Raw genomic sequence first — 26645 nt, 5'->3', positions numbered from 1 at the left:
CCCTTTTTGATGTAAAAATATGTTCATTTGTTGCTGGGATATGGTTCAAGTGGTAGAACACCTGTTTTGCTTGTTTGAGGTCCTGGATTCAATCACTTCCTTCACACCTGCACCTACCATCACTTCCCCTGACACCAGTACCATATTAAGTAAGCCAGTTTTCATACTAATAATTGTGGATGGGTCATTTTCTAGAACACATTCAATAGCTCCTTAAAAGAAAAAAAGGGGAGGGGTAGAGAGTTGGTGTGTAGCAGATAAGGTGCTTGCCTTGTGTTCAGTCCTCCTTAAATGCGGAGCCAGGAGCAAGCCCTGAGCACTGCCAGATGTTACCCATCCTCCCTACTGGTGCCACTCTCCCCCAAAGGAAGGAAAAATATAACACAACTTCAAATGTGGCTTTAAATATTTTTTTTTTTTTGTGGTGTTCATGTTGGTAATCAAACCCAGGTCCTTCCCTATTTGCATAAGCATGTGTCTTTATCTTTAGCCCGGACCTTACCTTAAGAAACTGGTCAATTGGCAGTATACATGGTAAATAATTGAAACTTAATTGTTGATGAATAAACAAAATAAAGGGGGGAAAGAAGAAATTAGAGATAAGTCACTAATTTAGTCTTAGTGATAACCCTAGAGCACTATTTTAATGATAAGAGCTTTTGTTACATATATCAAATATACCTGACACTTGTGGGAAATTTTTGTTTTCGCTGTTTTGGCAGCCACCCACCTGTGTTCGGGATTACTCCTGGGATCATAAATGGTGCCTGGGATTGAATGTGTGTTTGCTTCATTGAACTGTGTGTAAAGATTCATTTTGCTATATTTATCCGTATGCATAGTTGCATACATAAAGTTGCTTCAAGACCAAATATGTTTTAATACTCACTTTTTATATTAAAGCCCTACCGAGCTGTATTTGTCAGGTATTTTTATTAAAATTTTCTTCTCATATTTTACCAAGTTCTGATAATTTTTTATGTGTTTATTGCAGAGTTCATGTTTTTTTCTTATCATGGTTATGCTCTTTAACTTTCTTGCTGGAGCTTTATGAGGTAAAAGACCTAAAATAATAAAATATACGTTGTGTTTGTCTATGCATACCTTGTGAAAGGATTCACCTCTATGAGAATATTAGAGTTCTGTGTCTTAATTATTTGAATTATGAGGCACAGTGGTGGTAACATACCATGTTTTATTTTAGTTTTTCTTTTATATTTTTTGGTTTTTGGGCCATACCCCGTGTTCCTCAGGTACTCCTCTTGGCTCTGTGCTCAGGGATCACTCCTGGTGGTATTTGAGAGATATAGTGCTAGCATCAGTCACGTGCAAGACTGGTACGTTACCACCTCTGCTATCTTTCTGGCCCCTCTTGTAGAAGAGGCTATACTTTTTAAACAATTGAATCACAGTGAGACGCACAGCTACAAAGTTGAGAAACTATACTTTCGATGTGCACTTTTGGAATATCATCCTCATCTAATTTCTTCATTTCATAATCTCTGCTGTTCTCTTTTCTAACTATTTCTGTTATTTTTGTTTGACTCTTTGAAATTATTCATGTCAAAAGATATTTGTCTTTCTCTCTGGCTTATTTGATTTAGCATACTACCCTAAAGATCTATTTTTGCTGTTCCTAATGGCAGGATTTCCTTTTCATTGAGTAATATCCCATTCTATCTTATGTTTTGATGTCTTTATTCATTCTTTGATGGTCATGCTATTTCTGTGTGTTGACTAATGTGAATGATAGTGCTGTGGTCATGGAGACTGCACTATCTTTCAGTGTACTATTTTCATTCACTTTTTTTTTTTTCTTTTTGGATGACGCTCGGTGATGCATAGAGGCTACTTTTGGCTCTGCACTCAGGAATTACTCATGATGGTGCTTGAAGGACTATATGGGATGCCAGGGATCAAACCCTGTGTTGCCCATGTGCAAGGCGAACACCCTACCCATTGTACTATCTCTCTGGCCTTGTCTTTTCTTTTTTTTTTCTTTTCTTTTTGGGTCACACCTGGTGATGCACAGAGGTTATTCCTGGCTCTGCACTCAAGAATTATTTTTGGCTCTTGGAGGTACTCAGGAGACCATATGAGATGCTGGGTATTGAAGCTGGGTCAGCCACTGCAAAGCAAACACCCTACCCAATGTACTCTCTCTCCAGTCCCTTCATTTACTTTTAATTTATACTCAGAAGTGGACAACTAGATCATCACAATGGCATTTAAAAAAATATTTGGGGGAGCTTCAGTATTCATTTCTATGTTGAATAAATGGGAAGCTACATTTCCATTCAGCAGTGCATAAGAACTCACTTTTCACTATGTCCTTGTCAACAATGGGTTATCTTTTGTCTTTTATTTTTAATAGTGGCCACATCTAGCAATACCAGGAAGTGGAGGGTTTGGGATTACTTCCAGTGATGTTTGGTCCAGCAATGTGGGCCTGTGCTGGGGGTCTGGCCCAGGGAGCACCTAGCACCTCCCTGACTCCTCGTCTTTTCACTGCTGTTAGAGTAGTTCTATGATGGTACCTTGTTGTTTCCATCTACCTTTCCTTGGTGATTGATGTTGATTATTTTTTTCATGTTACTTTTACAGATTTTTTTTTGTATGTCATGACCATACATGAATACAATTTGGAAAATTTTTCATTTCACCTGCTCTTTTGTTAAATTAAAAAATTGCTTTTCTGTTGAGTTTTCCAAGGGCTTTACCTGTTCCAGGTATTAATCACTTGTTTTCTCCCATGTGGTAGCTTGCTTTTTGTTGTTGGTTTCATTTGTTGTGTGAAGTTTTTTTTTTAAATGCACTCCTATTTATTATTTTGTCTTTGTTGTCAAAAGAATTAAGGCCACCAAGGCCAAAGAGCTTGTGGCTTATAGTTTTATGGATTGATACCTTACTTTCAAGTCTATAATCCATTTTGAGTTGATTTTTATGTTTAGTATTAGATAAATTAAGATCATTGCATTTTTTTTTCTTTTTGCTTTTTGGGTCACACCCAATGATGCTCAGGGGTTACTCCTGGCTCATGCACTCAGGAATTACTCCTGGCGATGCTCGGGGGACCATATGGGATGCTGGGAATCGAACCTGGGTCGGCCATGTTGGCTGCATGCAAGGCAAACGACTACTCGCTGTGCTATCACTCCAGTCCCAAGATCATTGCATTTTTTTGCATGTGACCATTCATCTTTCTCAACACCATTTATTGAAAAGGTCGTTCTTCTTGTTGCGTATTTTTAGCTAATTTGTAGATTAATCGACCATACATGTGTAGGTTTGCTTCTTTTTTTTTTTAATTCTTTTTTTGGGGGAAGGGGTCATAGTCAACAATAGCCAGGGGTTACTCCTGGCTGTAAACTTAGAAATTAATTTTTCTGATGCTTGGGAGACCATATGGGATGCTGGGGCTCAAATCCTGATTGACCATGTGCAAGGCAAGCACCCTGCCTGCTGTACTATCTTCCAGCATGTTTTGTTTATTCTCTTTTGATTTTTGTTGTTTTTGTTTGGTTTGGTTTAGTTTGGTTCTTGTTTTTTTTTTGGGTCACACCCAGTGGTGCTCAGGGATTGCTCCTGGCTCTGTATTCAGGAATTAATTCTCGTGGGCTCAAGGGACCGTGTGGGATACTGGAGATCGAACCCAGTTTCCTCTTGTACAAGGCTAGGGCCAAACCCACTATACTATTGCTTCAGCCTTTGTTTTGATTTTTAAGTCCATTTTTATATCAATACCGTACTGTTATTCTTTGCTGTCACTTTGAAATAACTGTTTCAAATCAGGAATTGGCATGCCCTCAGATTAGTTCTTTCTCAAAATTGCTTTGACTACTTGAGGTCTACTGTGGTTTTACACCTATTTTAGGATTGTTTCATTTCTGTGGAAAATGCTTTTGGAATTTTGATTGAATTCTATTGAATTCATAGATATCTTTGGGAAGAATAGACATTTCGACAGTATTCTAATCTATGAGAGCGAAAACGTTATATTTACTTTATGTCTTCAGTTTCTTTAATCACTGCCTTCTAGTTTTTAGTATACAGATATTTTACTATATTAAATTTATTCCCAATTGTTTTTATTAGTTTGCAACAATTTTAAGTAGTAGGTTTTCATGTATTTCATGTATTTCCTTTAAGTTGGATTTTAGAAGTTGTGTGGCTCAAGAAGCTTTAGTTTCTGTGCATGTATCCTGAAAATTTTGACATGGTTCTGAGAGAGGAGCTTTTTGGTGGTGGTTTGGTTGCTTCAAGTTGGGATACTTCCTTCTATACTATGCTTTCTAAATTCTTAGCATTTTTTAGTCTTGAATTCTGCAAGAGGTTATTAAACATGGTTTTGATAGACTGGAAGTATTCTGTTCTTTTGTTTCCTAACAGTAGCTTTTAGAATGGGATCAGTTTAGTGTGCTGGTTCTAGTATCCTGAGTATTATCTTTCTGTCTTTTTAAATGCAGTCTCATGTATTCACTTTTTTTTTTTTTTTTACTTTTGGTAACTCTTAGCAAACATTAAAAAAGCGATAGATAATAGGGTAACTGTTTATGTTTACAGCAGTAATGTACAAAGTTATTTCATACACTGCCATGGTGTCATGACCCTCCAACTCTGTTCCAGTGCCATTATCTTTCTTTTCCCCTACCTTTCCCCCACTACTTGTTGATAGTTGTGATTTTGGTGCATCCTGTTACGGCGCTTTACCACCATCATTGTGTCCTACACCTTCCACCTAAAACGTTGTAAATGAGCTATGGATTATAAATGGGCGTGGGGGAGATCCAGAAATAACAGCAGTCTTGATTGGCAGTTTGGTGTCTAGCTCCTGATATAAGTGTGTGCGTGTGAGAATATGAAGCTTGAGAAGCAGTTACACTACATCATTGCAGATCTGTGCATCAGAACTGCCTTTTGAATAACTAAAAAAAATCTGTGCTGAAGAAAATTCTAGCTTCATGTGACAGTATTTCAGAGTGTTTCGATAGATAAATCTATCAATCTTCTTTATACATATGCATAAATACTTATGTATATGTTTTAGCTTGAAATTCAATGGTGCCAATAAGTTGTTACTGAGTCTTGCTAAGAAGCTGAGAATCTGTCTGTAAATCATTAATCTTTATGGAAGCTGTAAGTTCAAATAGATGCATTCAATAGAAAAATTAAAGGATTAGCCTTCTTTTACCCATTGGAAAATATATTTTCCACTTTTTTGTAAAGAAAGAATTAAGTAATATATTTTTAAATTATTTTTTGAATGTGGTAATATCTAAAATGATTAATTCACCACGAAATGATTGGATCTCTATGCAAAATTATGGTATGTATCAATGTATACTATTGGCTTTATTTTTATCTCATTTTTCAGTGAATGTATGGACTTACATATCTTGAAAAAAAGTTCTCACTATCAGATGATCAAATTTGAGATTGGTATGGCCAGAGTGATATAGTACGGCAAGTAAGTAAGATGCTTGCACTGCGCGTGGCCACCATGGGTTCAATCCCCAGCACCCTGGATGGTTCCCTGAGCACCACCAGGTGTGGCCCCAAAACAGACAAAAAACCAAGATAAAGATTGTGTGGTCTTCTGTAATACTAGAGGAAAAACTGGCTATTTTGCTAGGAGGAAGAATTTATGTATTTTCTTAATCTTCAAAACATAAGCCCTGAAAAATAGACATCCAATATTATTGCTGTGATACTTCAGAGATACCATAGTCTCTTTTTTTAGGGGGGGGGGGTAAGTCTGATACTGAGTGCCAACTTTTATAATAAAAAATAATAGCTACCCTAGTCAGGTTGGGTCTGACCTTTATACTACCACAGTGTATTAAGGTAAGATATATAAAATGTGATGTTTCATATTGTCGTTGTGATTCTCCATTTGTATGATAGTAAAGTAATTTAAACTTCCATGTGTGGTGAAATTTCGTGTGTTTAATTCCCAAATGGATTGTTCTCTCTCTCTCTCTCTCTCTCTCTCTTTTTTCTTTTTGGGTCACACCCTGCTGATGCTCAGGGGTTACTCCTGGTCCTGCACTCAGGAATCACTCCTGGCGGTGCTTGGGGGACCATATGGGATACTGAGAATTGAACCCGGGTCGGCCGAGTGCAAGACAAATGCCCTACCAGCTGTGCTATTGCTCCAGCCCCTGTTTTCTGTTTTTTTTTTTTAAAATCCCATTTGCTAAAAAGATAGGTTGGAACTAAGTCAGATGTTTAAAGTGTTTAGGAAGTTTTTAAATATTTGACTTTGACATTTGACTGATACTTAGATATTGTCACTTAATATATTTGACTGGCATCAGAACTTTGCTGGCTTAATTAGGGCCATTTGCTGACAGAATGGGAAGAACTTCTAAACTCTCAAGTTGTCTAAGTATAACTTATCAATTTTTGCAGAATTTCAAAATCAGAAAAGTAGTACCTAATTCTGGAGTATAGGAAAAGGAAAAAGCATCTCCCTCTTTATTTCATGATCATAAATACGCTTTCATTGTTCTGTGACCCCAAAGTTCCCATTTTGGTGGCTCTGTAGGATAGATCTGCGGAGTCCCTCTTTAAATGGCCAGCGAACACTGACTCCGTCTGTTTCACGGGTGTGGCACTCTGGAGCCCTGGAGACTAGGCCGTGTTCTGCAAAGAACAGTGTGTATTCGACTTCTATTCAGTTAGCAATAGCAATTAAATACACTCCTGAAAAAGTGCCTTCAGCCGTCTTTACATCTGCTGTCCAGTAAAACTAGAGAAATACTGGGCCAGAATATTTTTTCTCCCCATCAGTGATATAGTAAAATAACTTTAAATGAAAGTGTGCTATTTGAGGACCCCTTCTACTGGGAAAAATTTGTGGCAATAAATCTAGTTAACATCTGTAAAACCTATATATGCAAAATTGTTTTCATGTGGTGAGGACTTAAACGATCTACTCGCTGCTTCAAGTATTCAGTTTGAGTATTATTAATCATAGTCATTGTGCTGTACAACAAAACAAACATTTAATTGTAACTTATATATTGTAACTGGAAATGTGTGTCTTGTGACGCCCTTCATATTCAGTACTTTTTATTTTAAAATTTATTTCGTGGGTTTTTTTGGGGGATACGCCCAGCAGTACTCAGGGCTTACTCCTAGTCTGTGCTCAGGGAATCACTCCTGGTGATTCCTGGTGCTGAGGTCCAAGTGAGGTGCTGGGGGTTGAATCTGGGTCAGCTGTGTCAAGACAAGTACAAGCCTAAACCCTTGTACTTTCTGATCTTATTCAGTATTTTTTTTTTAAAGTTGTTCTGGGGGCAGTTGAGGAAGTGAGGGAGAAGAAATACATATGTTTTTTGGAGGGTGGTGGATTCACGAGCTGTGCCCAGGAAGTTTGGGGGCCCTCTTGGCCGTCCTTGGTTTCCTGTGCTACAGTCAGTGCTAGGGCCTGAGGGTGTGGTGTTGCTCTGCTCGCAGTGCCAGGGATTACCTCATTCATCTCTGTGTGACTCAGGACTGCACATGGAGGCATGGAGGACCAGGTGGTAACAAGGTTTGAACTGGGGTTTGCAGCATGGAAGCATATGCCTTAACCCCTTTTCTATCTCTTTGACCCCAGGAATACTTATTTTTTGATGGTGACATTCAGAACTGGGGGGCAGGGCAGAGTGAAATTAGTAGGGGAATTTCTAAGTGCCAGATACTGCTCTGAGCACTTTAAATATGCTAGTCACCAGAACATTCTCTGATTTCTGGTATCTTTTATAGAAGAATATGAAAAACTAAGTTAAAGTTAGTGTTTTAGTTTTTAGGGGGGAGTGTTGGGTAGAACTTGATTTACTCTAAAATGGATTTCTCGAGATAAAGGTAATATTGCCAGCATAAGTAGGAAAATGGAAAGGACTTTTTCTTGAAAAGCTCACCTTGCAGAAGCTTTTCTTGCAGTTCAAGGTATTATAATTGCTGACATAAGTGGATTTTGCATGATGATGGGACCTCAAGGCATCACATTCCTTCCAGACTAGTTCTAGCACATGCAAACATGCTCAGATGTCTTGATTCTTTTCTTCTTTCCTTTCCTCTTCCACCTCGCTCTTCTCTGTTTTCTCTCCTTTCCATTCCCTCCTATTCCTCTTTGTAAAAATGATTCTCCTTTGCCTCTTTCCCCTCCCCCTTCCTTTTTTCTGTCACTTGTATAGAAAATCCACTTTTGTTAATTTTGGTTTTATTTGGTTGCACCCCTTTTCTGTTTTTGCCTTTTTGGGGGCGCCGGGAAGGGAAGAGCTGCTGTACTCTCAGTGGTGTTTGGGTCTACTCCTGACTCTGCTGCATGCAAACAGAGCATTTTAATTCCTGTAATTCTCTTTTCTGGCTCTGACACTATTACTTTCTTTAAAAAAACAAAGCTAACGTTTCATTGTATTTGCTATACTACAACATTTGAGGCATATAGCTTATACCTCTGTAATATATTTATTATCATAAACTTCACCATACTCGCCACCACAATTCTTTAAAAGATGAGGCTGCAGTTACTGTTTCTAGTTAATCATATTAAAATCTCTCGTCTGACCCCCTGCTTCTTTGTGTCAGATTGGTAGATTGTTCTTTTCCTTTTTTCCCCCCTTCTGTAATTGCTCTCCCTAGTTGCTTGAAATTTTTCTTATCTTTGGAGGATGATCTTCCCCCCCCCCATCAAGATATACATAGTTCCAATTTTTCCTTTATCCTAGTTTTTGTATTTAGCAAATATATAAGATAGTAACCAGTGCATTCTAGGTTATGGTTGTAGGTGAGAAGCTCCAAAGTTTATTTGTCCTGTTATTCCCTTTTCAGAAAATATTACTTCACCCTTTGAAAAATCAACCTACATTTAGCACAGAAAACACCCTTCTTCCCCTAAGTCTTTTTTGTTCTCACCAAAGGGTAGATACCAGCCATTTTGAGAAAACCTTTTCTAGATTCTTGGAGGTTTAGCAACATATGGACTTCTTGACTTGTAGAGCTTATATTTTCATGTGAAAGTTAGTTAATAAGCAGATATTTAATAAGGTAGTAAATCACATTTTAAAGATTAAATAGGCTAAGGGTCAGTAGACAATGATGGGAACACATTTTGGATAAGACATTTGAGATAAGGTTTTTCTGAGGTGATACTTGAGTAAAACCTGAATGTAGGGAGAGAGTGAATTATACTGGTATCTGGGAGAAAAACACTCCATGCCAAGGGAGTAGCAAGTACAAAGACTGATAGGACTTTCACTTGCCTGTGTTCGGAAAAGACCCGTGTTACTGGTGCAGAATGAATAATATAGTTTGGTAGGAGATAAGTTAAAGAAATTGGCTAGGGAAGTTCTTCTGAGGACCTTGTGTTCCTGGCTAGGGATTTGGACATGAATCTGCTATGTTGAAGGCATGGAGAGGCGTGAAAGAAGAATGGTAGTGAATGACTTAAAGGAATTTTAAAAGAATCTCATTGAAATGACTGCATGGAGAATAAAGTCTGCAAGTGTATGCACATTTGCAATTGTAACCTGAGACAGTATGAGAATGCTTTAGTAGAATTTAGGTGAGGATGGTGATTTGGAGTAGAATGGTAACTGTGATGGTCTGTAAATGGTCAAATGAAGGATGTAGTTTGTAGATTAGAGCTTGCTAGGCACACTGATTGCTTGAATGTGGAATGTGTGGAAAATGGAACCAAGGAAAGTTCTCAAGTTTGACCATTACTGGGAAAGAGAGGAGGAGCAGTTTCATTGAGTGCAAGAGGAATGAATGGAAGTAGTGCTTATTTTCAAATGTTTACTTTGAGAAACCTGCTAGACAGTGTAGTGAAGATGTCAGTTGCTTATGAATGGAAAAAATAACTTTGGGAATCATTTGAATTACAACATTACTTAGGGGGAAGTGGAATGAGTATAAACAAGGAAAACCAACCCATAAAACCTCCACTCTGTAGACATCTGCAAGCAGATAATTAACACTTAGAAGTGAGTAGTGACCTAGAAGGATGTGATATTCAGAAGTTTAAAACTTAACAAGAAGAGATGAGGGCTTAGCTATGTCAGGTACAGTAGGAAATAGAAGAAATAAAACCAGGTGATTGACCTTAGGATGTTAGCTTGCAAATCTTGATGATGCTTTGCAATATAGCCCTAAAATTTATAAAATGCTTCTTTATTTCCTGCCTACAAACATTGTTACCTTCTCCAAGTTTTTAAAAAAATTATTTCTCTCTTGATTTCAATGCGAATTACAAGTTGTAGCAAACTTAGAAAACAGATAAAGTACAACAATGCTTAAAATCTCCGTAATTCCACATACTCTTTTTACACTAGGGATTATTTCTGCTCTCTGGAGGTTTCATTTTCTACTAATATATTTGTGTTTGCAGTGCATGTATTGTATATATAAAATTGGGATTAAAAGTCTTAAATTTGGTGTTCCGAAATGAAGCTGGCAAAACTATCGATCTTGTATTTAAAAAAAAATTCTTTGAGCATGTGTGTTAGCACAACTATTTTATTATGGTGGAGTGCCCATCTGATTAAGCTCCCTGTTGTGCCCTCTCAATTAATTTTTCAGTGACTCCTGCTAAATTTTATTATTTCCTTCAGATTCATTGCATAACAGAATGATGAAACATATACTTTTTTTTAATGCTCCCAGTGGTGCTTAGGTTGTGGGGCAACTTCTGGCAGTGCTTTGCCAGCTGAGTCTTGAGTCAATGCTTGTTCCCAGTGAAAGATAGAACTTGGGAACTTTCATCTACAAGGTATGCTTCCTTCACTCCTGAGCCGTCACTCAGGACCCAAGCATACATTCAGTTGTAGCTCAAACTTTAAATCACCAATTTAAAGGTGATTTAAAGGGTGTTAAACTTTATGCTCCAAAATTTAATCATGAAGTTGGGGTTGCTGAGTACTCCAGCTGTACTTGGTTGCTCAGGATGTTCCCAACGATGCAGTGAATGCTACGTGAGTGTGAGAGTTGAGGACAAACCAAAAAGATTATAGCAATCTTCCTCATTAACCAGTTACAAATAGAATTTGGGAGTTCGGTATTGACAGTTTCAGTTATGTTAAAAATAGGTCTAGATTTTCAGGACTGTGTTGTATTGCATTAGACTCGTCTTGTAATATCTTCTGTATTGCCTTTACTTAACATCCAAGATTTTTAAAATTAATTTATTTGTTGTTGTGTTTGCTTTTTTCCTAGTTGTTGGTCTTGACGATATTATGGACGAAGGAGTTGTTAAAGAAAGTGGCAATGATACTATTGATGAAGAAGAACTGATTTTACCTAACAGGAATTTGAGGGACAAAGTGGAAGAAAATTCAGTAAGATCACCAAGAAAATCACCTCGTTTAATGGCGCAAGGTAATCTACCCAAGAGGGCCAGCTAAAAAATTGAAAGAATAGGGAAAAATAGGACAGTGTATGAACTTGCGAGTGATCATACTTTCTTGTGTTTTCTAGTCTGAGCATTTTGAATGTAGTCAATTTTGAGATCGTCGGAATTTTTGGTGTAATAAAAATTGTTATAAAAATAAAAATTGTATAGTAATAAAACGTTTGTTGACATACAATCACACAAAGGAATTGCTTAGCTCTTTATAAATTTCTAGTATCTGTTGCACTGCATCCTGTTCCTTTTTCCCAGAAAAAACTTTTTAACTTTTCCATCTGATTTTAGTTTGTTTGGGAGGGGTATTTATTTCCATGTCTCTGGTAATACTTCTGCATTCTGGTTATTCAGATTTAGATAATTTTTTCACTTGCTTGATTGAAATTGAATGAGTATTCTTTTATCTTAGTCAGACAAACATGTTTTCTGCTCTTGTAGTATACCGATTTATCACCATTAGTTTTATTATTGCAACTCTATGTGCCATTAGAGATAATTATTTTAATAAACTAGTTATTTTTATATTAATGTAGATTTTTTTCTTTCTGATTTAATTTTATTTGCCTATTTTTTACACATTTTTGCACAGTTTTTTTTGGTGTACAATATCAGTAATTGCATACAATTATTCCAAGTTATCTAACTTTTTCTTGAAGGTGTTTAAGCATATCCGGTACCCTGATATTTTTTTTAATTGAAGAAATGAGACTTCTGATCTCCTATGTGGTTTGGTATTCATCCTATAAGCCTGAGACATAGCCCGGGATCCTCTCTTTAACTCCTCCAGAGGAGTCTAAACAGATCCTAGTATGTCTGTTTTGTTTAGCTTTATTTTTGTGAAGCTTGTCTTTAAGCCGTTTTGTGAGAAAAGGTAACATACTTTTTAATCTTTGTATTTTTGCAGATGTTTTATCTGTTCTCACATTGGTATCAGGGTCTTGTGTATAGGACTCAAGGTTGGAAATATCTTTCAGAATTTTGATTTTTTTTTCTTAATTGTTTTCGTTTTTTTTTTTTTTTTGGGTGGAGGGAGGACACATCTGCTGGTGCTCAGAGCTTATTCCTGATTTAGGGATCACTGGCAGGCTCGGGAAACCAAATGGGGGACCATGGGTCAACCTTGGTCGGCCACATGTGAGGCAAGTTCCTTACTGTACTCTTCCTGTCCCTATTAATTTGAAAGTACTGTTCTTTTTCTTTTTCTGTTTTCCCCCCACTAATTTCATTGTTGAGAACATTATTCTGATTCTCTAATTTGGTCATTAGCTTCTAGAAGTTGTGCAGTGTTCCTCTTCAGTTGTATGGTTTTGATACTTATGATAATGCGATGCGCGTGCGCGTGCGTGCGTGCGTGTGCGTGTGTGTGTGTGTGTGTGTGTGTGTGTGTGTGTGTGTGTGTGTGTGTAAAAGAGCAGTTGCCAGGAGAAGATGGGCCACACCCAGCAGTGCTCAGGGCTGACTCCTCTTGACTTCTTGCTTAGGGATCACTCTTGGCTGTGCTTGGCAGAACCTGTGTGGTGCCAGAATCGAACTGAGTCAGCCATGTACAAGGCAAAAAAACCCTACCTCTTGTACTGTTTCTCTAGCTCCCTCCTTATTTTATTTTTAAATTATACTTGTGGCAACATGGTTACAATAGTGTTTGTTTATATTTTTGGTCTCCCAGGTGGTACTGAGGGAGCCACTCCCAGCAATTCTTGGCCGATGAGGTCAGAATGCCGAACGCACAGGTCTGAGGACGTGGTGCTGCTCTGGCCCTGTGGTGCCAGAGATCACCAGGACTACTGCTTGGGGGCCTTTGGGTTACACCAGAAGATAGGGGTGCATATGGTATTACTGTTTATGCTTACAGTATACTTCACTAGTGCCCAAGACCCTCTGCCACTGTGTTAGATCACTTTTAGTCCCCCCCATCACTCCCCATCACCTCATTTCTGTATTCACAGTGGAAGAAGTGGCTGTATTAGACACTGTTCACTCCCTTCCTTTGTTCTTTATATACTGCATGTGAGTGAGCTCATCTCGTATTTCTCCTCCTTCCTCTGCCTACTTTGCTTAACATGACCCTCTCGCTTAATCCAAGGTGTGGTAAAAGGCAAGATTTCATCTTCCCTTTTAACTGAGTAATATATAAGCCATGCCACTTTTTCCACCTGTCTTTTGTCGGACACTTATGCTGTTTCTACATCTTGGCTTTTAGACGGCAATGCACATATATATAAAGTGTGTACATAGGGCATAGTATCTGTATAAATGTACATATATAGTGCCACAGTGCACATAGATGTGCGTATATTTGCTCAAGCTAATGTTTTTGCATCCTTTGGCTTGATGCCAACGAGTGGAATCATTGGGCCTTATGGGAACTTGGGAATTATATTTTCAGTTTTTTGAGAATCTGCAGGCTGTTTTTATAGAGGCTCCAAAAAAAAACAACACTTTAATCCCAACAATGTTTTCTCTGCATCCTAGTCAATACTGGCTGGTTCTAGTATTTTTGATACCCTTCTTAACTGGTGGGAGGTGATATCTTACTGTTTTATTTGCATTTTGCATTTCTTTACCACCCTTTGAGGAATTAATGATTCTTGCCAGCACTACCTACTTAGTGTTCTCTTGAGTCTCTTTCATCAGTTTCCTCTTGATCATCTTTTGTTTGGTTCCAAAATCGTCTTTGTTTCCTGGCAGAGCTAAGGAGACCATATATGGTGTTGGAGATTGAACCCTGGTCATCTGTGTGCAAGTCAGGCACCCAGCCTGCTGTACTATCACTCCAGTCCCTCATTTTTTTTTCAGTTATGTCCTTTTACATTTGGATTTCCCAGCTGATATTCAGGGGACTTTGGGGCCGCTCTGTCATTCTTGACCATCTGGGCCAGCAGTTTAATGACAGGGCCTGAGGGTGTAATGCTACTTAGGCCTCACTTCTTCACTCTTCTGCCAGTGCTCAGACTCCTTCCAGACTGCACCTAGCAATGCTTCAAGGTCCATGTCCTAACTCCCAGCCCATAAGTCAGTATTTTGGGAGGAGAAGGGACTCCCAAGGGATGCTCAGGAGGTCTATGGGCCCCACTGGTGATTCTTAGCCCACCTGGCTGATAGTTCAGTGCAGTGGCCTGAGGATGCCGGCCATTACTCACATCACTCCAGAGCCACACCTGGCAATGATTGGGGACCATACGGTGCCAGGAACTGAACCCTGTCAGGCACATGCACTCTAACCATTGTACTTTTTCCCGACTCTTGGAAACATTTAGTTTTTTTTTGTGGGGTAGGGGAGGGTCACACCTGGGGGAGCTTATGGCTTATAACTTCTACCTCTGCCCTTAGGGATCACCCCTTGAGGCTTTGGGCAAGTTTATGGGGTGCCAGGAATCGAACCTGGGTTGGCTGCATGCACCTTACCTTGTAAACTATCTTTCCAGCCTCTGAAAAACATTTTCTTTTGTCAAAATATCTTTATAGTCAAATATCCTATTTATGTATAATCTTTAGCAGTCACTTAGGTAGATAATGTTATTAATTACTTAAAGGCCAGATAGTGTTTTGTCCAGATAGAGGAATAGGCAAGGGTTTCCCACCATGTAATTTGCAAATTTGGGACACTTTGGCGATTGAGAGTGTACTGTTCATCAGGATCCTCATCGTGCCTGACAGTTACAGATAAAGTTGTATGGACTGGAGCGATAGTACAGCAGGTAGGGTGCTTACTTGCTTTGTACATGGCTAACCCAGTTTGATTCTTAGCACCACATATGGTCCCCTGAGGCCCACCAGGAGTATCCCTGATTGCAGAGTTAGGAATAAACCCTGAGCACCACTGAATGTGCTCCCCTCCCCACCCCCAAACTGCCCAAAAATGTATGATACCTTATTTAAGGGCCTCATAGTTGATTTATTTATTTATTTATTGGTTTTGTTTTGGGGCCACAGCTGGTGCTCAGGGCTTAGCTTCCCTTTGTGCTCATTCCTTGGAGGGTCTCCAGGACCATGTAGGGTGCTAGGAATTGAACCTTCATCAGTCACATTGATACATAGTAGGGTTTTGTATTGAAAGGTAGACTTAAACTGGTGTTAAATTTCGTACAGCTAATTCAGATGTATTGAATACACAGAGGCCTAGATATATAGCTTCTCAGTATTGGTTTATGGATTGTTGTCCCACATACTGAATTATTTGGAGTGGAGATAGCACAGCGATAGGCTGTTTGCCTTGCACGCAGCCGGCCTGGCCGAGCTGGGTTCGATTCCTCCGCTCCTCTCATAGAGCCCGGCAAGCTACTGAGAGTATCTTCCCCGCACGGCAAAGCCTGGCAAGCTACCCGTGTTGTATTCGATATGCCAAACACAGTAACAACAAGTCCCATGATGGAGATGTTACTGGGCCCGCTCGAGCAAACAGATGAATAACAGGAGGACCGTGGCCGTGAATTATTTAGCTTCCCTCATTTTCTTTTTATTCTCTTTTTTTCCTTTCTTTGGAGATAACAAGAAGAGAAACTAATACATTCTTTGGTGGGAATATAGGTGGGAAGCTTCATTAAATTATTCTCACACTTGCTTTTGCTTCTATGTTTTCTTAATTCTTTTAAATTATGATTTCTTTTTGTAGATCTGTATCTTGACTCCAGTTTATATTTCATACTTGTGAATAGCTTGGATGCTAAAATAGTGATAAGTGAAACACATTCGTAAAAGGATTAGTTATTTTCGGACTATACTTTGCAATGGAAAGATGCTATTTATGAAAATATTTGATTTATATTTTATTTGTACATAAATTTATTTGGCTTTATTTTAAAAAATGTATAAAATTATATGACAGACTTTAAGATGACATTAGTATAAAGACTGTTCATTTTGCTTATTTTACTCCAGGTACTGTTTGTATAAAAGAAACTTGATGAAACTATTTCTTTCTCATATTAAGGTATAATGGCTCTCTGAGATTTATAGACATTGCCCCACTAAAATTCATATAACTTTGATAAAGGTTAAGGTTAGCTTATGTTATATATAAATACACGTTTGTGTGTGTGTGTGTATACACACACGCGCGTGCGCAAAGGTCATCAGTAACTTTAGTATATTTTCATTGTAGTGAGCAAATATTTTTATAGCTCAAAATAAGAACGTGTTTTTTTTTTAAATTGCATTGAAACAAAAAAATATGGCAACACAGCTAAGTTATTTTATTTATTTTTCCTTTCGTGATAGAACAAGTAAGAAGTTTGCGACAAAGCACTATTGCCAAGCGTTCAAATGCAGCACCGTTGAATAGCACAAAAAGGGCATCTGGGAAGACTGTATCGACCCCTAAAGCCGGGGTGAAACAAGTGGAGAGATGTCAGATTAAAGAAGAAACCTGTGCGTCACTGAAACCTGAGTACCATAAGGAGAGCAGAAGAAGCACTCGTCATACTGCACAAATTGAAGTGGAACCAGAAGTGTCTGTGTCTTCAAGTCATTCTTCATTGTCATCTTCTCTTGAAATAAAGGATAAAGTTGAATTAGATTCTAAACAGAACTGTACTAATCAAAGTGAAGCAGATGTGCCATCTCATGAATTAAATTGTCCACTCCTTTCAGAAACATGTGTTAGTATTGAAGAAAAGAAAAGTGAAGCTCTGACAGAAAGTAAAATGAAGACTGATGATAATCCATTGTTTAATTTTTCAGATAAAGAAGAGCATGAGCAAAATGATTCTATTTCAGATAAAATTCATGAGACTGTTGTTGCAGAAATGAGAGAAAGGGGGAAAATTGAACAAGAATCAGAGGATGCAATCAAATTACCCCATGAAGATGACCAAATTATCGAGGAACCTGCATCTTCTGTGACAGTCTCTGGTGATACTGCTTGTCCAAATCCAAATGAAACAGAAAAGAGCCTTGGAGATTTGTCTGGTTCTGTGGATGAAGTAAACGAATGTAATTTGGAGTTAAAGAATACCCAGGAAATTACTGACAGAGACAAGAGCTCCTTTCAGAGACATGAAATAGAACCAGTGGGTTATTGTAAAGACATAGAGTCCAGTGACAAGCAGTCAGAGAATACTGAATTTCATGAATCAACTTTAGAGGTGGTTGGTACTAATGCTTTAGAACTAGAAAATAGTATTTTAGAAAATGTTGTTAGTGATGTTCCTGACCAAAATTCTAAACAATTAAATATTGTTGAAAGTGTTAAAATGGAGTCTTATGAAGCAGCGAACATTCAGAATGACAAAAACAGCCCGTTAAGTACTATTCCTTGCTCAGAATCAAAAAATACAAAATCTAAACATGTAAAACCTGTAATTCCTCCTAAGCAAACCATGACCATGGATAATCTGAAGAAAGTTATTGTAACAAAGAATGAATCAGTACACAATAAAAGTAAAGTTCATGTCAAAAGTGTTAAAAGAAATGCTGATGAACCAGAATCACAGCAAAATTTTCATAGATCAGCCAAAGTGAGAAAAAAACAGGTTGATAAAGATCCAAAGACTCAGATGTGCAATTCTGGGGTCAAATCTATGAAAAATCAAGCTCATTCTATATTGAAAAAAACATCACAGGATCAAAATTTGGTGCAGATTTCCAAACCCTTAGTTCATTCTTTGAATGACAGGTCTCATGGTCCACCTGGTTGCTCCAAAGAACCGCAACATCCTGCACAGACTGGGCATCTAGTCCACCAGAAACAGTGCCATAAGCCTCAGCCACTGGTCACAGCAATGAAAAGCAACAGTCACGTGAAAGAAGAGCTTGAACATCCAACTGTGGAACATTTTAAGGAGGAAGACAAGCTGAAACTGAGAAAGCCCGAGAGAAACCTACAGCCCCGCCAGAGAAGAAGCAGCAAAAATTTTTCCGTAGATGAGCCACCATTGTTCATTCCAGACAACATAGCTACAGTGAAAAGGGAAGGCTCAGACCATAGTTCTCCATTTGAGAGCAAATCTGTGTGGACTCCCAGCAAGCAGTGTGGGTTTTGCAAAAAGCCACATGGCAACAGGTGTGTGTGTTTGTATGTATGTATGTGTGTATGTGTGTATGTATGTATGTGTGATGTATACCTTGAAGTGAAATTGCCTTTTAAGGGTGGGGTTAGTATGAACTGTCTCATAGAAGGAAATTACTTAACATACAAAGACTTTGACAGAAACAATAAAGCCTCATAAATCCTGGATAAATGATAGAAACATGGAGACACTGAATTACAAATGCAGAACATTCAAAAAAGGCATAGCCTGGCAGTAGCTGGTATATAATTGGTAATATTTGTAATTGTGACCAGTTAAGAATTTAGTTACCGCATCTGGAAACAGCAACAGAAATACTTTCAGCTAATTAGAAAATTGTTAAAACTTTTTGGGTCTTGTAAAATACATGTTTTATTTGGCTTCAGAAGAACTAGTAATAAAGTATGAAGGCCATAAGGGGAATAGTATTTTTCTTCTCAACATTTTGGGGGAAGTAAAATGAAACACATTTTCTACCACTACTTCGTAGATGTCAAAACTGACCTTGTAATAAAATTTGATGACTGAAGCAACTGTTTAATTACCCAGATGAATTTTGTATATAACGTGGAGTAGAGTGAAAGCTTGTAATTCATTTTTGAATATTTTAGTGAATTGTGAAGACTTTTTGTGAATTTTCATTTTTGAAATGAAAAATGATTTGAGCACGACCCTTTGATATTCCTGATTTAGTGTTTTGTAGTTTTGTGATACTGCTTCCCCTATGTTCCCTACATACTCTCTGCCACACTTTTCCCCCACCCCCAACTTCACCTCTGGTATATGTTTTATTTGCTGACTTTTGGGGGGTAGGGGTTCGGCCACTCCTGACAATGCTCAGGGCTACTCTTGGCTCTGCACTCAGGAATCACTCTGGGTGGGGCTCCAGGAGACCTTATGGGATGCCAGGGATCGAACCTGGGTCAGACACATTCAAAGCAAGTGCCTTACTCACTGTACTGTCTCTTGGCCCCATTTGTTAACTTTTTAAGAAAAGAAAAACAAGAGATGAAAATGGAGTTTGCAGCTGCAAGATTATCCTGTTCAGGAGTTCATATAACTATTGGAACTTCTATCAACGACAATAAGATAAAAAAAAAAGTTTAAGACGTACACTGTAATATTCTTAGTCATGAAAGCAAATACTGGAATGACTTTTCCCAGCATAAAAAGCGAATTAACATGAAAAGAGAAGCTTTTGGGAGGGACATTGTAGTCATCTGTATCTTAATACATAGGTGTGGGGTGTGGATAGAGATCTAGGTAGAGTTGGGCGGGAACTCTTACATGTAACTGTTCTGTCAACAGTAAAGAGGCTTGTGTGAAAGCATTTCTTCACTTGTGATCTAATTTGTGGCCTAATTCTAGATTGTGCTACTCTATTATTTTTTTTCCCTCCCACCCTCCTGGTTTGTGTTACTTTATAACACAACAGTGTTAAACTCGAGAACAACATATTTCAGTTTCTAACAAGTATGACAAGTTAGCAAGTACATTGGCCCTAGTGCATGTATTCCTTAAGCTTTTTAATTTAAAATACCTTTTCCAAATATTTTAAATGAGCTGCTAAATTTTTAGGCCTAAGAATTAGGACTAGATGATACTTTCAGGTAATCATTTAATGAAACCTTTTTCACCCTAAAGTTATCACATAGTGATCAGACTAATGAAATAGGGATGTTAAAACGTGAATGTGAATGTTTTTTTGTTTCCTTTTTTAAACAACAGTAGTTTATTCTCACAGGAAGGCAGCCAGAAGTCTGAGAAGAAGTGAATGAATTTTTAAGTGACCTTGGCCTCTAGTTGACGGCCTTGTTCAAATATTATTAATAGCTCTTTTTGTAGCTAAACTTCTGCTCTGCTTGCCTTGTCAAGAGTAATAACGGTCACTTTGCCAACATCAATAGTTTTCCCAAAATAAAGATTAAGTACTAGTCTTACTGTTGTTTTTGTATCTACTACATAAAACTATATATACTCTATATATACTATATAATGTCTATATAAGATTTATACCCCAGCCTGAAACATGACTTGGAATATTAGATGTGTAGGGTTTGAGTGCATCCTGTATAATTGATTAGGATTATTTATAACACTGGAAGTAATTTTGGAAGCAGCATTTTACATTAATTTTGTGAAGAAGCCTAAGTAATTTTTTTCCTTTACATATTAACTAGCCTTTGCTATGTCTTTGATATAGTGTTGTCACAAAAAAAGAGAAGGAAAAGAAAAAAAAGTACTTCTATGCAATCTGTCATCTTTCTCTTTTAATCCCTATGTAGGAATATGAATTTATTAAGGAAGGGCATATCTGGAAAGAAATTTCATCCATCTCTGATCTCTTGGCCCCATCCACAATGAGAGCTATTTGTTGTCTGATTTACTTTCTCACTCTTTTGATTTGTTTTCTGTTGGTTTTTGTTTTTTATGGAGCCATATATTGAACTCAGGACCTTAACACATGCTCGGCATGTGCCTTGTCACTGAGCTATGTCCCCTACATTTTCAAAGATTTTTAACTCTTTATATTTTTACAGATACTGCAATTGAGGTTAGGTTCCCCTCTGTACTTTCAGTTGAAAGTTATACTTTGTAACTGATTTATTCATGACATGCTGGATACAATATTTAAACAAACAGCTCCACTTGTACTGTAGGTATTGATTCTAGCTGTTTATACATAATGTTGGTTAGGGGGTTTTTTGTTTCCATTTTTAGTATATTCATAATTTTAAACACCAGCATATATGATACCCATATATATCTATACATATATACACATATCATATATCAACACATTAAAATATCCTGAGGTTCTTTGAAATATAAAGATGTCTTGGTCTTTCATATTGTATACCTTATAGTTTCTAGTATTTACCCAATTCTCCATGTCATTTTAGTATTTTCCAGTTTCTATTGTATTTATTACCAGTTGTAGAAGAGTAGTAAGTTGGAGGAAATTCAAAGGTGAAAAAGATCTACTTAGCTGAGTAAATTTATAGATTTATACTTACATAAGGAATTCTTCTTTTGGAATCTTTATATATAAAATTATTCAAGTACTCTGTATTTTGAGAACTTGATAAATTCTGTAGATGAGATTGTAAGTGGCACAATTTGTGATTTAATGTTTGTATGAAGTATAGAATAAAATAAGAGCTAAAGAAAATATGTTTCTATATGAAGAATCCTACAGAAAGTAGCTCAGTAGATTCGACAAGAATTTGCAAAAACAGGAGTTCTCAATGTTACTCAGATTTACTTTGAAGAAATTTAAAGGTTTTGTAAGAATATATTCTGGTTTATGCCAGAAAGATTAGAATTAGGTTTAGGATTTAAAATTAGCTATGAATTTTCCTAGAAGTCTAAATTTTTTGTTTTTTTTGTCCTTGGAATTTGCTTTACATTTTGTGTATGAACATACAACATTAGAATGTTGGTTTATGCTGATTCGGCTCAGGTTTTGTTCCAGAGCTAATTGATCATCTGGCTTAATTTTAGTGAGATATCACTGCCAGTTTACAGTATTTTTCTTACGGGATTTTTGCCTACTATTATCAGAAATTCAAGGCCATGGCCAAAATGGGAAAGGAATGCTGCTCTTTATCAGATCCTCGTTTCCCTATCACTGTGCTTTGAAAGCATGAAGAATAATTGAAAAGGGAATATTTTCTCCTTTTCTGATTAATCAACTTTTAAAAAGAAGATATAATTCTAAAGTTATCAAGTTTTAGATCCAGAAAATGATCTTTATGGCTAGAGTGGTAGGCCAATAGGTCGAGCACTTGCCTTGCACGTGACCAGCCCAGGTTTGACCCCTGGCATGACGAATGGTTTCCTGAGCACCACCAGATATGCCTCTTTTTCCCCCCTCAAAAAAAAAGACCATAATTTACATTTTTGAGTAATCAGTTCTATTTTCAAGTGAGTTAATGTTTTCCTTAGATATGTGGGAAGGACGTAATTTTTTAATTTCCCAATTTTATTTATATTTTATATGTAAAATATATTAAAATCTATAGATGACACTAGAAATTTGCTTTAATAGAGCCACATGTATAGAGACATTTCCAAAATAAAAGGTGGCATGGTGAAATAATTGGTAAATTTATGGTCCTAAAACTTGCTAAAATAAATAAAAATTGGAATTTTTCTAATATATTTTATAATTTTAGACTTTGGGGCCACAAGGTTATCTCCTTAGTAATTTGTGGGTTATTAAGTAGTTTTAGTAAAGCTAATCAGACTTGCTTGGAAGAAATAATGTACTCTTTGATGGTGGAAATAAAGGGAAATAACTATTTCAAAGAGTATTAGTTGCTTTCACAAAAAGTTTTTCTAGTGTATGAAGTCTCAGGGTTCTCTGGAGAACTCGGCAGGCTACCGAAAATATCCCGCCTGCATGGCAGAGTGGCAAATTCCCCGTGGCGTATTCAATATGCCCAAAACCAGTAACAATGATGGGTCTCATTCCCCTGACCCTGAAAGAGCCTCAAATGTGGCACTTTCTAAAATCTCAGCGCTACGATGAAGGAGACGTTACTGGTGCCTGCTCGAGGAGATCGATGAACAACAGGAAGACAGTGATACAGTGATGAAGTCTCAGGATGACTTCAAAGCATTTACATTTTTTCAGACTTTATTTTGACTTGAAGATCAATGTTTTAACATGGTTTCATCTAAAATCTCAGATTTAGACAAACCATTTTTATCTTGGAAATAAATACCACATGAATCTTGTTTTTCTTACTTGGCCTGTGAACAAAAAAATTTTTAACCTAAGGCATGGATTTTTGTTTTGCCCACACCAAATAAATCATTGGGGAGTAATTATGACATCCAATAAGAATGGCAGGCTAGTTAGGGTAAACACTGTTTAACTTGTAGAAATCAGGTTTCTTTAATTCATGGCAATAGTTTAGCACACATTAGAAGAGCACACAGAAGAAAGTCCTGCTATTGAAGAATGAGAGGTATTTGGAATGACTATTTCAAGACACCTAAGTACTGAAACTCAGGCTTTAATTTTTGCATTCCTGATACTAAAACATGACAGGTGGAGAATTCTATCAGTGTCACCCAGTATACCTAACATTTCCACTAGATCACAAAGTTTTCAGTGGAGTTTGTTGACACTTGGTTGAGTTACTGTTCTTAAGTCAGCATAGCCTTTTAAACCAGAGAATATACACCCAAGTTCTACACCATGCATGAATTGCAAACCTGTAGAATAAAAAAGAATGTTAGTCATGATTAAACTACATTTTCTAGCAGTAAGTTGAGAAGTATAAAAAACTCGAATTGCTTATACGCATCTAATATGAAATTGTAGTCACCAATAATTCCAGAATAAAGATAAAAGAGCTTTGAGTCATAATCCTAAGTCCCTAGACATTTTCATTTGTTAGTTACTAAGATGCATTAAAAAAGAAAATTAGGAAATTAAAAATTTTAGCTTGAAAATTTATATCTTCAAGTTATTGGTATCTATTTAGGAAAACAACTCCACACTGAAAAGTATAGACTTTTTCAGCTAAGTCAGTGTGACACCATGAACCAGGTATTTTGAGCTCAAGGAATAGTGTATCATTAGTAACCAAGTTACTCCTTTTATGTTTTCAAGTTGTATTTTTCTTGCTAAATTTGGTTTAAAGTGATCCATTACATGAATGATTTTCCAGTTTTATGTGTGATAACCTGTGTGTGGCAAATAACTAGTAGGGATTGTGATCAAATTATCACATCAGCAACCTTTTTAAAGAGCAGGTTTTTTTTTTTTTCTGTTCTGTGCTGTTATTTTATGTTATATACTGAGGTCAATTACCTTTTTCACTCAAAGGGTATTTTTTCCTTTAGTGTTTGAACATTCATTCATACCAAAGAGAAATATTTAAAGTGAACTTTTCATTATTAGAGGTTTTTTTCTTTTTTTTTTTCTTTCACTCAGTGTTGAACTGATAGGGTAAAGGAGGAGAGCATGCATGAAAACAACTACTGAAAATTTAGGTTTACATTTGACATTGGTGTTTCAGAAAATGCATTTAACTCATTTTTCTCTCCCAGGTTTATGGTTGGCTGTGGGAGATGTGATGACTGGTTTCATGGTGATTGTGTTGGATTAAGTCTTACTCAAGCACAACAAATGGGAGAAGAAGACAAAGAATATGTGTGTGTGAAATGTTGTGCTGAAGAAGATAAGAAGACTGAAATAGTTGATATGGATGTTTTGGAAAATCAAGCTAAACTTGAAGTTCAGAGCGAAGATAAGACAATGGAATACGAAAAGCTTGGGTTGTCAAAGCATACACCAACAAATGATAAAACCAAATATGTTGATGATCCGGTGAAACACAAGGTCAAGATTTTAAAACGGGTAAGCTCATTAATACATTCTTTTGTTATAACTTTTGAGCCAGACAGAATTTGGAACATTCAGAATTACTGTGTTTTTTTTTTTTTTTTTAAGAAAGTGAATCATTAAAATACTTTGGTGGTGGGCCAGAGAGAATAGTACAGTGGGGTGCTTGCCTAATTTCAATCCTTGGCACCACATATGATCCCAGGAATGATCCCTGAGTGGCCCCTAAACAAAAATAAAACATTTTGGTCATTTTGTTGAAACTGGGTAATAATAACTTAAGAATATGTAGATTCTTACATTTATAAACAGTCACATAAACAATTCTTTGTTTCTGTGGTCTAGTTTATTAAATTTATCTTTCATTAAGGTAACATTGTTTTATAAGAGTAAGCGTAAGGAGTAAGTGTATGATTGAGGGGTACAGTACTCCCACATCACACCTACCATCCAAGTGCCAGGATCCCTCCTCCCCCACCATTTAATCTTTCAGTGTACTCATTGATTATAGTCGAAGGGTTTCTTTCCACTGGAATCGTCTCTTCCCTTGTTTTGTTTCTTCACAGTGATATCATATAAAAAGAGTGAGGTCATGGGTACTTTTCTTTCTCCTCTGACATCAACATTGTATGTTCCAGCCTTCCTTGCTGCCCTGTTCTATCCATATTGTGGCAGAAAGCAAGATTGTGTTTTTTCTTAAAGCTGAGAGGCATTCCTCTGTGTGTGTGTGTGTGTGTGTGCGCGCGCGCACACGCGCGCGCGCGTGTGTGTGCGTGTGCATGAACATATCCACCACATGATTTTTTATTTTCTGTTTTAGGGGTATACCCAGTGGTACTCAGAGCTTACTCTAGCTTTGTGTTCAGGGATTACTCCAGAGAGTGCTCAGGCAACAATATGTGATGCTGTTGACTAAATTGGAGTCAGCTGCATGCAAGGCAAAAAGTGCCTTTTTACTATTTCTCTGGCTCTACACCACATCATTTCTTTTCACCCATTTTTTTTTTGTTTTTGTTGGACGTGAGATTTTTCTAGATTTTGGTTAAATCAAGTGGCACTGCAGCCAATATAGATATGAACGTGTCTTTTCCATTGAGTAGCTTTTTTGCAGCCTTAAGGATAGCTAGTTAGGAGTGGAGTTGGAAGGATGATATGGTGGTTATAGTGTGAATTTATTGAGAAAGCACCATACTGTTTTCTCATAAAGGCTAAGCCAACGGTTGAGTGAGAATTTCCTTTTTGTCACTTCTCTGCCAGCATCTTTTTCTGTTTTAATGATGCCATTCTCACTGGGGGTAAGGAAATATTTCATTGTAATGTTGATTTGCATTTTCCTTATAGTGATGATGAACATTTTTCAGTGTGGCCAGTCACTGTGCGTATGTCTTTGATGAAGATGTGTTCTGTTCAGCTTTTTTCCTCTTTGGGTGGAAATGTTTGCTTTTGGTTGCTCTGCTTGGTGAGTGAGTTCCCTGTGTCTGTGTAGTCTTAACTAGTGTGTGGATGTTTTCTCTTGGTCACTTGGATGTCTTTTTCTTTTGATGATTATGTCTTTGCCACTGCTGAAGCTTTTTAGTTTGATATAGTACAATTTGTTTAGTTTTGCATTTGTTTTCCTTGCCAAGGGAGTTGAATCACCAGTGACACCACTGCAACAAACCACTATCAGGAAGTGTTTTTAATTTTTTCTTTGATATTTTTGTTGTTGTTCTTTGGGCGCCATACTAGGGGATGTTCAGGGGCTACCGACAGCTCAGAGTTCTTTAAGTTCTCAGAGGAGAGCAGGAGCCAGGGATTGAGCCTGGGACTCCTGCATGCAAATTATGCATTCCAGCTCTTTCTGCCGTTTCCCTAGCTATCTCCCTAGCACTCTTTCATGTATTTT

General features: G+C 37.3%; 1 protein-coding gene across 2 annotated transcripts in view; it reads left to right on the top strand.

Annotated features, from left to right (window-relative positions):
* Nucleotides 1-26645, top strand: part of PHF3 (PHD finger protein 3) — an 87291-nt gene that overhangs the window by 30183 nt on the left and 30463 nt on the right. For both annotated transcript variants that reach the window (XM_056109841.1, XM_056109840.1), the window contains 3 exons: nucleotides 11203-11364; nucleotides 16610-18392; nucleotides 24466-24775. In XM_056109841.1, coding sequence (XP_055965816.1) covers nucleotides 11223-11364; nucleotides 16610-18392; nucleotides 24466-24775 — 2235 coding nt within the window. In that variant the 5' untranslated portion in view covers nucleotides 11203-11222. The remainder of the gene's footprint in view (nucleotides 1-11202; nucleotides 11365-16609; nucleotides 18393-24465; nucleotides 24776-26645) is intronic.

Source organism: Sorex fumeus, unplaced genomic scaffold (assembly GCF_029834395.1).
Source record: "Sorex fumeus unplaced genomic scaffold, SorFum_2.1 ptg000008l, whole genome shotgun sequence".
Classification (NCBI taxonomy): domain Eukaryota; kingdom Metazoa; phylum Chordata; class Mammalia; order Eulipotyphla; family Soricidae; genus Sorex; species Sorex fumeus.
This window is presented reverse-complemented; position numbering and strand designations above follow the sequence as displayed.